This window comes from Panulirus ornatus, chromosome 33 (genome assembly GCF_036320965.1).
Source record: "Panulirus ornatus isolate Po-2019 chromosome 33, ASM3632096v1, whole genome shotgun sequence".
NCBI lineage: Eukaryota > Metazoa > Arthropoda > Malacostraca > Decapoda > Palinuridae > Panulirus > Panulirus ornatus.
In genome coordinates this window covers 17,824,389-17,837,369 of record NC_092256.1, presented here as the reverse complement: position 1 = coordinate 17,837,369, position 12,981 = coordinate 17,824,389, and the positions used below count along the sequence as shown (strand labels likewise).

Here is a 12,981-nt window from a genome sequence, read left to right as displayed (position 1 = left end):
GTGTGTGTGTGTGTGTGTGTTGTGTGTGTGTGTGTGTGTGTGTGTGTGTGTGTGTGTGTGTGCGCCCAACTTACACATGAGGCAGTATTTCATATGTGTAGATCCTTGCATAAGTCTATGTCTCAAACTTTCTGTTCTTTCTTTCCTCAGGGACACAGAACCCAATTCATTGCTGTTCAAAGGGCAGAGTGGCGGGCAGCAGCCTTGCTTTAGCCTTCTGTTCCGTCTTTGTCTATTGGACACAGAGATCAATCGTCGATTATCATGCGCTGGTCTTCCTTGTTTGGCGTCATGCGATATGGAGGTCTATTATGTAAGAATGAGGGTTAGGTCATCGCCCTATCGAATGCCAGCAACATGGCTCGAAGATCACACCAGGAGACGACGTAATCAAGAAAATGTATTCCTGTTTGGTGATTGATGGATCGTGGTGTCATTTGGGTTTGCCGAAGACGAGGTGAATGTCTGATCAGTAGGAGTTGGTTTTACTAAGATTTGGAAATAGGTTGAATCATGAGAATCATTTAGCAGATCAGAAGAATAGGATGACTTCACACCCTTTGTTTCACACGTGGGTGCATGAGAGACGCGTTTACAAGCTTTTGCTTCACACGTGAGTGCGGTATAATCCTTTTGCTTCACACATGCGTGCATGGGAGATGGGGTAAAATCCTTTGCTTCACACCTACATCCGTAGGAGATCAAGGGTACAACCCTCTGCTTCACATGTGCATGTATGGGAGGCAGATGTATAAACATTTGCTTTACACGTGCGTGTATAGGGGGATAATGGCTACTGGAAACGACGCCAGCTATGCATCACATAGCTGGACGATGATTTCGCAAGGACATGGTCATAGCAACGACAACACACCAACTCTCTCAGGCTTCACGTAGGCGCAAAATGCTGCCTGGGAGATCACAGGAGCCCCGACGGCGACTGACGGACGTGCACGACCCTCCTCCTCCTCCTCCTCAGCTCCATGGAGGCTGAATAGGCCAGCACATCCTCGCTAGTGATGCTCACAAGGCAGGAAGGACAACAAAAAAAAAAAAAAAAAGAGAGGGGAAACCTCTCGGGCAAAATCATACGAGATGTTGATTGATGGAAAGGTTCTGAAAGAGGGGGCGTGAGTTATAGAGCACGAAGACGCGTCTTGTGGGTTGCTGAAGGAGGCTGGCTGTCTGTCTGTCTGGTGGTTAAGATGATTGATGGAAGGTCTTGCCTCAGCTGTTGCCTGGCTTTCGTGAGGCTGTCGTGTCCGGTTCGTGAAGCCTTTGCCTTCAGCTTTCGTGAGCTTCGTCCCCGTCACACATCTGCTCATGGTCAAAGGTCGTGCCATCATGGTCAAGGCCGTGCCATCATGGTCAAAGGTCGTGCCATCATGGTCAAGGCCGTGCCATCTTGCTCAAAGGCCGTACCATCTTGCTCAAAGGCCGTACCATCTTGCTTAAAGGCCGTACCATCTTGGTGAAGAGCCGTACCATCTTGCTTAAAGGCCGTACCATCTTGCTTAAAGGCCGTACCATCTTGGTGAAGAGCCGTACCATCTTGCTCAAAGGCCGTACCATCTTGCTCAAAGGCCGTACCATCTTGCTCAAAGGCCGTACCATCTTGCTCAAAGGCCGTACCATCTTGCTCAAAGTCCGTACCATCTTGCTCAAAGGCCGTACCATCTTGCTTAAAGGCCGTACCATCTTGCTCAAGGGCCGTGCCATCTTGCTCAAGGGCCGGGCCATCATGGTCAAGGGTCGTGCCATCATGGTCAAGGGCCGTGCCATCTTGCTCAAGGGCCGTGCCATCTTGCTCAAAGGCCGTACCATCTTGCTTAAAGGCCGTACCATCTTGGTGAAGAGCCGTACCATCTTGCTCAAGGGCCGTGCCATCATGGCCAAGGGCCGTGCCATCTTGCTCAAGGGCCGTACCATCTTGCTCAAGGGCCGTGCCATCTTGCTCAAGGGCCGTGCCATCTTGCTCAAAGGCCGTACCATCTTGCTCAAAGGCCGTACCATCTTGCTTAAAGGCCGTACCATCTTGCTCAAAGGCCGTGCCATCTTGCTCAAGGGCCGTGCCATCATGGTCAAGGCCGTGCCATCATGGTCAAGGGCCGTGCCATCATGGTCAAGGGTCGTGCCATCATGGTCAAGGGCCGTGCCATCATGGCCAAGGGCCGTGCCATCTTGCTCAAGGGCCGTGCCATCTTGGTGAAGAGCCGTACCATCTTGCTTAAAGGCCGTACCATCTTGGTGAAGAGCCGTACCATCTTGGTGAAGAGCCGTACCATCTTGCTTAAAGGCCGTACCATCTTGCTCAAAGTCCGTACCATCTTGCTTAAAGGCCGTACCATCTTGCTTAAAGGCCGTACCATCTTGCTCAAAGGCCGTACCATCTTGGTGAAGAGCCGTACCATCTTGGTGAAGAGCCGTACCATCTTGCTCAAAGGCCGTACCATCTTGCTTAAAGGCCGTACCATCTTGCTCAAAGGCCGTACCATCTTGGTGAAGAGCCGTACCATCTTGCTTAAAGGCCGTACCATCTTGGTGAAGAGCCGTACCATCTTGCTTAAAGGCCGTACCATCTTGCTTAAAGGCCGTACCATCTTGCTCAAAGGCCGTACCATCTTGCTTAAAGGCCGTACCATCTTGCTCAAAGGCCGTACCATCTTGCTCAAGGGCCGTGCCATCTTGCTCAAAGGCCGTACCATCTTGCTCAAAGGCCGTACCATCTTGCTTAAAGGCCGTACCATCTTGCTCAAAGGCCGTACCATCTTGCTCAAAGGCCGTACCATCTTGCTTAAAGGCCGTACCATCTTGCTCAAGGGCCGTGCCATCATGGTCAAAGGTCGTGCCATCATGGTCAAGGCCGTGCCATCTTGCTCAAAGGCCGTACCATCTTGCTTAAAGGCCGTACCATCTTGGTGAAGAGCCGTACCATCTTGCTCAAAGGCCGTACCATCTTGCTCAAAGGCCGTACCATCTTGCTCAAAGGCCGTACCATCTTGCTCAAAGGCCGTACCATCTTGCTTAAAGGCCGTACCATCTTGGTGAAGAGCCGTACCATCTTGCTCAAAGGCCGTACCATCTTGCTCAAAGGCCGTACCATCTTGCTCAAGGGCCGTGCCATCATGGTCAAGGCCGTGCCATCTTGCTCAAAGGCCGTACCATCTTGGTGAAGAGCCGTACCATCTTGCTCAAAGGCCGTACCATCTTGGTGAAGAGCCGTACCATCTTGCTCAAAGGCCGTACCATCTTGGTGAAGAGCCGTACCATCTTGCTCAAGGGCCGTGCCATCATGGTCAAGGGTCGTGCCATCATGGTCAAGGCCGTGCCATCTTGCTCAAAGGCCGTACCATCTTGGTGAAGAGCCGTACCATCTTGCTTAAAGGCCGTACCATCTTGCTTAAAGGCCGTACCATCTTGCTTAAAGGCCGTACCATCTTGCTCAAAGGCCGTACCATCTTGGTGAAGAGCCGTACCATCTTGCTCAAGGGCCGTGCCATCTTGCTCAAAGTCCGTACCATCTTGCTCAAGGGCCGTGCCATCATGGTCAAGGCCGTGCCATCTTGCTCAAAGGCCGTACCATCTTGGTGAAGAGCCGTACCATCTTGCTCAAGGGCCGTGCCATCATGGTCAAAGGTCGTGCCATCATGGTCAAGGGCCGTGCCATCATGGTCAAGGGCCGTGCCATCTTGCTCAAGGGCCGTGCCATCATGGTCAAGGGCCGTGCCATCTTGCTCAAAGGCCGTACCATCTTGCTCAAGGGCCGTACCATCTTGCTTAAAGGCCGTACCATCTTGCTCAAAGGCCGTACCATCTTGCTTAAAGGCCGTACCATCTTGCTTAAAGGCCGTACCATCTTGGTGAAGAGCCGTACCATCTTGCTCAAAGGCCGTACCATCTTGCTCAAAGGCCGTACCATCTTGGTGAAGAGCCGTACCATCTTGCTTAAAGGCCGTACCATCTTGCTTAAAGGCCGTACCATCTTGCTCAAGGGCCGTGCCATCTTGCTCAAAGGCCGTACCATCTTGCTTAAAGGCCGTACCATCTTGCTTAAAGGCCGTACCATCTTGCTTAAAGGCCGTACCATCTTGCTTAAAGGCCGTACCATCTTGCTTAAAGGCCGTACCATCTTGGTGAAGAGCCGTACCATCTTGCTCAAGGGCCGTGCCATCTTGCTCAAAGGCCGTACCATCTTGCTCAAAGGCCGTACCATCTTGCTTAAAGGCCGTACCATCTTGCTCAAAGGCCGTACCATCTTGCTTAAAGGCCGTACCATCTTGCTTAAAGGCCGTACCATCTTGGTGAAGAGCCGTACCATCTTGCTTAAAGGCCGTACCATCTTGGTGAAGAGCCGTACCATCTTGCTCAAAGGCCGTACCATCTTGCTCAAAGGCCGTACCATCTTGCTCAGCATCCATCTGCTCAAGGGCCGTGCCATCATGGTCAAGGGCCGTGCCATCATGGTCAAGGGCCGTGCCATCTTGCTCAAGCGCCGTACCATCTTATTCACAGGCCAAACATCTTGTTCAAGGGCCGTATCATCTTACTTAAGGGCTGCGCCATCTTGCTCAAGGGCCGTACCATCTTGGTGAAGAGCCGTACCATCTTGCTCAAAGTCCGTACCATCTTGCTCAAAGGCCGTACCATCTTGGTGAAGAGCCGTACCATCTTGCTCAAAGGGCGTACCATCTTGCTCAAAGGCCGTACCATCTTGCTCAAAGGCCGTACCATCTTGCTTAAAGGCCGTACCATCTTGCTTAAAGGCCGTACCATCTTACTTAAAGGCCGTACCATCTTGCTTAAGGAAATGAAAAAAGAAAATACCTGAATTCTCTTAACCAGGCGCCATCGAACCACCTTCTCTCATTCAGCGTCCAAACTGGCCACCTTACCTGCCTCAACCACAACCATCATGCACCCAGGTGCCTTCCTCTAAGGTGGACGCACTTCCCTTGCTTATCTCTCAAGGTCAGAGGGAAGAACCTGACCTACCGCCTTCAAGACAACAGATGCCTCAAGCGCTTGTGTTCACGCTGTACCAACTGTTGTGTGTGTGTGTGTGTGTGTGTGTGTGTGTGTGTGTGTGTGTGTGTGTACATACATTACTTTCCTAATAAACATTTAGATTTATGAAGACATTTCACGTAGATTACCAGTGGCATTGTCCCCTTCTGTCTGGGGGATTAAGTTACGATCAGGCTTCGTGAACAGCTGCAGGAAGAGCGAGTGACGCTGTGTCGGCCCACAGGCAGCGTCACACTGCGTTTCCCTGGAAAGAGAGATCGGATTCCGATATCCCGATGAACGCAGCTTTGATGCCTGAAACCGTCAGGTGTTTGGGGAGCGACACAAACAGACAGACGGACAGACACGGGTTGCGAGTAAGTTCACATGACCTCGCCCAAAAAAAATCGCATTCAAACCCGAATTCTGAAGAATCCAATTCATTACCAGACCAGAGAGTCTATATAGACGTCAGACAAACGAAAAAAAGAAGAAAATATTGATACAAATATTCTTTAAGAGGCTGAAGGAATACGGCCATTTGTTACCAAGTTCACTTCGATTTTCCTCTTGGTCAGAGAACTCGATTAATTGACGACTGTCTTTTGGTCTTCAGTGACAGGTGGGTCTGTCTTGGAGCACTTCGCTAACAAAGACAAAAAGAACTTTGACGTGTACAGTCCCGAAGGATATAAGCATATGTCCCACCGTCTTCTTCACGCGAAAATGTAATCAAATTATACGTCGAAAAGCAGAGGTAATTACACCCTTCCTTCATCCTTATGACCAGGTACAATTATTCTGCTTTCCGAACCCTGAAATAGCCTAGAGTAAGAGGGATCAACGAGCGCTGAGCTAGTAGTCCTTTGAGAGGGTTGGAAATGTAGTCAGCACAAAAGAAATTATCATCTTGATTCCCTCTGATGTCGTCGGCAGCTCTCATCGTTAGGTCTGCCAAGTGCACACTGAGCTGGCTGCTTCCTGCTTGAGAAACCGACCCAAGCAAGGCAAACCTGGCAACTTTGGTGTTATATTCCAAAGTCTGATGAGAGATGTGATGATGATGTGATCATTACACGAAAGTGCACTTGGGAACTCAACGTGTTTCATTTCCCAGGGGTGAGAAAGAAAATATTGTATATAAATATATATCCCCAAGTCTGATGAGAGATGTCATGATGATGTGATCATTACACGAAAATGCACTTGGGAACTTAACGTGTTTCATTTCCCGGTGGTGAGAAAGAAAATATTGTATATACATACATACATATATATATATATATATATATATATATATATATATATATATATATATATATATATATATATATATATTTTTTTTTTTTTTTTTTTTTCATACTAATCGCCATTTCCCGCATTAGCAAGGTAGCGTTAAGAACAGAGGATGAGGACTGGGCCTTTGAGGGAATATCCTCACCTGGCCCCTTTCTCTGTTTCTTCTTTTGGAAAAAAAAAAAAAAAAAAAAAAAAAAAAATGAGGGGAGGATTTCCAGCCTCCCGCTCCCTTCCCTTTTAGTCGCCTTCTACGACACGCAGGGAATACGTGGGAAGTATTCTTTCTCCCCTATCCCCAGGGATATATATATATTTCTGCGACTTCTGGGTTACCAGTACAGTCTACGGTTGCCTTCCTAGGAGTCGTCTGGTTACGAGATCTTGGTTTATACCATTACGGTGCCTCTCCCTTCAGGAGGGAGAGAGAGAGAGAAGAGGATCATCGGACGGGGGTGTTGAGGAGGGTGTCAGCATTCCCTCACAGTGCTTCTATGTCAACAACGTTTCCACTCCAGTTGATATCACTCTGTTGTCTTTATGGCTATACACACACACACACACACACTCTTTCTCTCTTTCTCTCTCTCTCTCTCTCTCTCTCTCTCTCTCTCTCTCTCTCTCTCTCTCTCTCTCCCAGCCATGCTGCTTGAAGCCCCCTCGTACAAAGCCTGTCAGATACTCTTCATTTAACATTTCCAGAACAGATTGCGGGGTTTCGTATTAACTACAGCCAGAAACGTAGCGAACAAAGAGACTTTACCTGATCATGACACAAAGGCGATAGCCAATAGATGGAGTTATTTTTCCTCCTCCCGGTAAAGGTCATGTTGGATCGTATTATCAAGGTGGTAGGAGGATCATAATGAAAGTAGAGGGAGCTTACCAACGTTAATTGGGTAGATGTGATACCTGATATCATCTCTGTGGTCTACTACCCCTGTGATATAGATGGGAGAGCTTTTCCGACCTATTTCAATCTTCTCTTCTTCCTTGCCTGTTGCCTCCCTCCCTTCAGCTCTTCCTCACATTCACACCCCTTCTTCTAGAACTCTCTCTTGCTCTATTCTTTTGTCCTCTTTTTCTCTATTTGTATAATATTCCTTTTTTCCCCCCTCTCTCTTTCCATCTCTCCATCTTAACCTCTCCATCTACTTCCCTGTGCACGTCTTTCGCACTCGCACATAGTCTGAAACACACACACACACACACACACACACACACACACACACATACACACACACACTTACACACACACACACACACACACACAACCACACACCACCATCCACTGGTCTTACGTAAAACAGCGCCACTCATTCGCTTTACGAGATACCCTGGCGATGCCGCTTTGAACTTCCCGAACTTACGCTAAAGTAACATGTCGTCACGGAAATCAATCTTCGTCAGAAGCTCAGGTCAAAATGGGGAAGAAAAAGATATCGTCACTGCGACAGCTCAATGAAGTGAGTCAAGGGAAAGTAAAGAGTGACGATGCCATGATATGTTTCGCTGACCCATCCCTCAAAGGTTTATATATATATATATATATATGTATATATATATATATATATATATATATATATATATATATATATATATATATATATATATATTCCGTCCTTACCACAGGGAAATGAAATACGTTAAGTTCCCAAGTGCACTTTCGTGTAATGATCACATCATCAGGGGAGTTACAAGAAAGAAATATAACAGTCAGTTGATATACAACGAAGAGACGTAGGTAGGACGCCATTGGGTAAACAAGTAACTACCCGAATCGAGGTCGGATGCGTTCAAGTCTTTTCCAATCAATCAACATATATATATATATATATATATATATATATATATATATATATATATATATATATATATATATAATGGAAATGGTGGAGCATGTAAGCCGATGGGGCCGAGTGCTGTCCTTGACCTGGTATTCAGCATTACAGTAACGGATACAGTCGTGTCCTTGTATTCTGTATTACCAACGTGTGGCTCAGCTAGTGTGTCGAGGATTAAGCCGTCCACAGCATGATCCTCGCCCCACTGAACTAGCGTCCATATTGGACTTACATTACGATGGGGTCGACCTGGGTATAAATGTGCACCCATGTGTGTGTGCCTCACTGTCTGAGAGGAAGAGTTTATCATGTGTGAATAGCTATATGTACTGAGTGGGATAGGGTATCTTAAACACTTGGGCTCCCATACCGTGTGTGTGTGTGTGCGCGCGTGTGTGTGTGTGTGTGTTTGTGCACAGACAAATTGCAGAACAGCTTTCGAAACTTTATTGAGAGTAATAGAGACATGACAATGAATGAATGATTTTATTGAAAGTAAGTCATATAATAATGAATGACTGATTCATGCATGTCATTCATTATCATTTAATGTTATTTTCTCTTTCACTGTGGAATGATCTTCTGTGGTACACCATCATGAAAACTTTTGAAAATAACCTAATGATTTTAATAATCTTTCGCTCTTAATACTTTTTGATGTTTGGCATACACGAATGCCTAGAACATACGTATCTTAGCAAGTATTACAACCATCTTTTTCGCTTATTTAGAACACAGCGGGGCACAACCATACACTCCCCCTTACCCACACACACATACACACACACACACACACACACACACACACACGAAAAAACAACGAAAATTTATGACCTAATCATCAACACACGAAGCACCTCACCTAATGAAAACAAAAAAAGAAAAAGAGTTGGCATTAACCTTTGACCCCGAGACGCTTCTTAACCTCTGACCAAGTTAAGCCCCAGACTATAATAGACCCTTGACGACCCTTCTTCTTTCCATCCTTTGCAGGACGTGGCGAGGACGACGGGGGACACGAGGAGCATGACTTTCTGGCTCCTGGTGGCTCTGAGTTGCTCCTCCACACCGAACACTAACGGCACCTCAAGTGAGGATCCTGAAGCCCATGGTAAGTCTCGGCCAATGACCATATGTATATCTTCGAGGCAGGTCGCTCTCAGGGTCACTAAAATGGTTGTGGATCTTCATGTTCTGTGGATCTTCATGTTCTGGGGATCTTCATGTTCTGGTGATCTTCATGTTCTGGGGATCTTCATGTTCTGGGGATCTTCATGTTCTGGTGATCTTCATGTTCTGGGGATCTTCATGTTCTGGGGATCTTCATGTTCTGGGGATCTTCATGTTCTGGGGATCTTCATGTTCTGGGGATCTTCATGTTCTGGGGATCTTCATGTTCTGGGGATCTTCATGTTCTGGTGATCTTCATGTTCTGGGGATCTTCATGTTCTGGGGATCTTCATGTTCTGGGGATCTTCATGTTCTGGGGATCTTCATGTTCTGGGGATCTTCATGTTCTGGGGATCTTCATGTTCTGTGGATCTTCATGTTCTGGGGATCTTCATGTTCTGTGGATCTTCATGTTCTGGGGATCTTCATGTTCTGGGGATCTTCATGTTCTGTGGATCTTCATGTTCTGGGGATCTTCATGTTCTGGGGATCTTCATGTTCTGTGGATCTTCATGTTCTGGGGATCTTCATGTTCTGGGGATCTTCATGTCCTGGGGATCTTCATGTTCTGGGGATCTTCATGTTCTGGTGATCTTCATGTTCTGGGGATCTTCATGTTCTGGGGATCTTCATGTCCTGGGGATCTTCATGTTCTGGGGATCTTCATGTTCTGGGGATCTTCATGTTCTGTGGATCTTCATGTTCTGGGGATCTTCATGTTCTGGGGATCTTCATGTTCTGTGGATCTTCATGTTCTGGGGATCTTCATGTTCTGGGGATCTTCATGTTCTGTGGATCTTCATGTTCTGGGGATCTTCATGTTCTGGGGATCTTCATGTTCTGTGGATCTTCATGTTCTGGGGATCTTCATGTTCTGGGGATCTTCATGTTCTGTGGATCTTCATGTTCTGGGGATCTTCATGTTCTGGGGATCTTCATGTTCTGGGGATCTTCATGTTCTGGGGATCTTCATGTTCTGGGGATCTTCATGTTCTGTGGATCTTCATGTTCTGGGGATCTTCATGTTCTGGGGATCTTCATGTCCTGGGGATCTTCATGTTCTGGGGATCTTCATGTTCTGGGGATCTTCATGTTCTGGGGATCTTCATGTTCTGGGGATCTTCATGTTCTGGGGATCTTCATGTTCTGGGGATCTTCATGTTCTGGGGATCTTCATGTTCTGGGGATCTTCATGTTCTGGTGATCTTCATGTTCTGGGGATCTTCATGTTCTGGGGATCTTCATGTTCTGGGGATCTTCATGTTCTGGGGATCTTCATGTTCTGGGGATCTTCATGTTCTGGGGATCTTCATGTTCTGGGGATCTTCATGTTCTGGGGATCTTCATGTTCTGGTGATCTTCATGTTCTGGGGATCTTCATGTTCTGGGGATCTTCATGATCTGGGGATCTTCATGTTCTGGGGATCTTCATGTTCTGGGGATCTTCATGTTCTGGTGATCTTCATGTTCTGGTGATCTTCATGTTCTGGGGATCTTCATGTTCTGTGGATCTTCATGTTCTGGGGATCTTCATGTTCTGGGGATCTTCATGTTCTGGGGATCTTCATGTTCTGGGGATCTTCATGTTCTGGGGATCTTCATGTTCTGGTGATCTTCATGTTCTGGGGATCTTCATGTTCTGGGGATCTTCATGTTCTGGGGATCGTCATGTTCTGGGGATCTTCATGTTCTGTGGATCTTCATGTTCTGGGGATCTTCATGTTCTGTGGATCTTCATGTTCTGGGGATCTTCATGTTCTGGGGATCTTCATGTTCTGGGGATCTTCATGTTCTGGGGATCTTCATGTTCTGGTGATCTTCATGTTCTGGGGATCTTCATGTTCTGGGGATCTTCATGTTCTGGGGATCGTCATGTTCTGGGGATCTTCATGTTCTGTGGATCTTCATGTTCTGGGGATCTTCATGTTCTGTGGATCTTCATGTTCTGGGGATCTTCATGTTCTGGGGATCTTCATGTTCTGGGGATCTTCATGTTCTGGGGATCTTCATGTTCTGGTGATCTTCATGTTCTGGTGACCTTCATGTTCTGGGGATCGTCATGTTCTGGGGATCTTCATGTTCTGGGGATCTTCATGTTCTGGGGATCTTCATGTTCTGGGGATCTTCATGTTCTGTGGATCTTCATGTTCTGGGGATCTTCATGTTCTGTGGATCTTCATGTTCTGGTGACCTTCATGTTCTGGGGATCTTCATGTTCTGTGGATCTTCATGTTCTGGTGATCTTCATGTTCTGGGGATCTTCATGTTCTGGGGATCTTCATGTTCTGTGGATCTTCATGTTCTGGGGATCTTCATGTTCTGTGGATCTTCATGTTCTGGGGATCTTCATGTTCTGGGGATCTTCATGTTCTGGGGATCTTCATGTTCTGTGGATCTTCATGTTCTGGGGATCTTCATGTTCTGGGGATCTTCATGTTCTGGGGATCTTCATGTTCTGTGGATCTTCATGTTCTGGGGATCTTCATGTTCTGGGGATCTTCATGTTCTGTGGATCTTCATGTTCTGGGGATCTTCATGTTCTGGTGATCTTCATGTTCTGGGGATCTTCATGTTCTGTGGATCTTCATGTTCTGGGGATCTTCATGTTCTGTGGATCTTCATGTTCTGGTGACCTTCATGTTCTGGGGATCTTCATGTTCTGTGGATCTTCATGTTCTGGTGATCTTCATGTTCTGGGGATCTTCATGTTCTGGGGATCTTCATGTTCTGTGGATCTTCATGTTCTGGGGATCTTCATGTTCTGTGGATCTTCATGTTCTGGGGATCTTCATGTTCTGGGGATCTTCATGTTCTGGGGATCTTCATGTTCTGTGGATCTTCATGTTCTGGGGATCTTCATGTTCTGGGGATCTTCATGTTCTGGGGATCTTCATGTTCTGGGGATCTTCATGTTCTGGGGATCTTCATGTTCTGGTGATCTTCATGTTCTGGTGACCTTCATGTTCTGGGGATCGTCATGTTCTGGGGATCTTCATGTTCTGGGGATCTTCATGTTCTGGGGATCTTCATGTTCTGGGGATCTTCATGTTCTGGGGATCTTCATGTTCTGGGGATCTTCATGTTCTGGTGACCTTCATGTTCTGGGGATCGTCATGTTCTGGGGATCTTCATGTTCTGGTGACCTTCATGTTCTGGGGATCTTCATGTTCTGGGGATCTTCATGTTCTGGGGATCGTCATGTTCTGGGGATCTTCATGTTCTTTTACCATCGCGATGACGATGTAAAGCATGGAGGAGAAGAGGACATTTAAGTCGGCCTTTTAAAGGCTCTGGGAAGAAGAAATTGCCATTGATGACTTCTGGAAAACATTGGTCTATATATATATATATATATATATATATATATATATATATATATATATATATATATATATATATATATATATCACGATTGAAGCAACAGTTCTGTACATGAACACAAAATCTTCTTTAGAAAAAGCCCTTCATCAACCAGGCTACGGAAATGTAATGAAACCACATAACCTTAATTAACATCCCTCCTTTTAGGTACAGAATGGCAAGATTGAACTAACATCTAAAAAGATATCTATTTTATCTTAAACTCTGTCTATCTATCTATCTATCTATCTATCTCACACACAGGTAGACTGTACGTGGACGACGGAGTGACACCCGTTGACCAGAA

The 12,981-nt window shown here is 46.5% G+C and overlaps 1 protein-coding gene across 1 annotated transcript in view; it reads left to right on the top strand.

Annotated features, from left to right (window-relative positions):
* The first annotated feature begins 9,113 nt into the window (after positions 1–9,113).
* Positions 9,114–12,981, top strand: part of LOC139759517 (uncharacterized) — an 8,100-nt gene continuing 4,232 nt past the window's right edge. Inside the window, exons 1-2 of the mRNA XM_071681726.1 lie at positions 9,114–9,255; positions 12,939–12,981. The exon at positions 12,939–12,981 is cut by the window's right edge and continues 157 nt beyond it. Coding sequence (XP_071537827.1) covers positions 9,171–9,255; positions 12,939–12,981 — 128 coding nt within the window. The 5' untranslated portion in view covers positions 9,114–9,170. The remainder of the gene's footprint in view (positions 9,256–12,938) is intronic.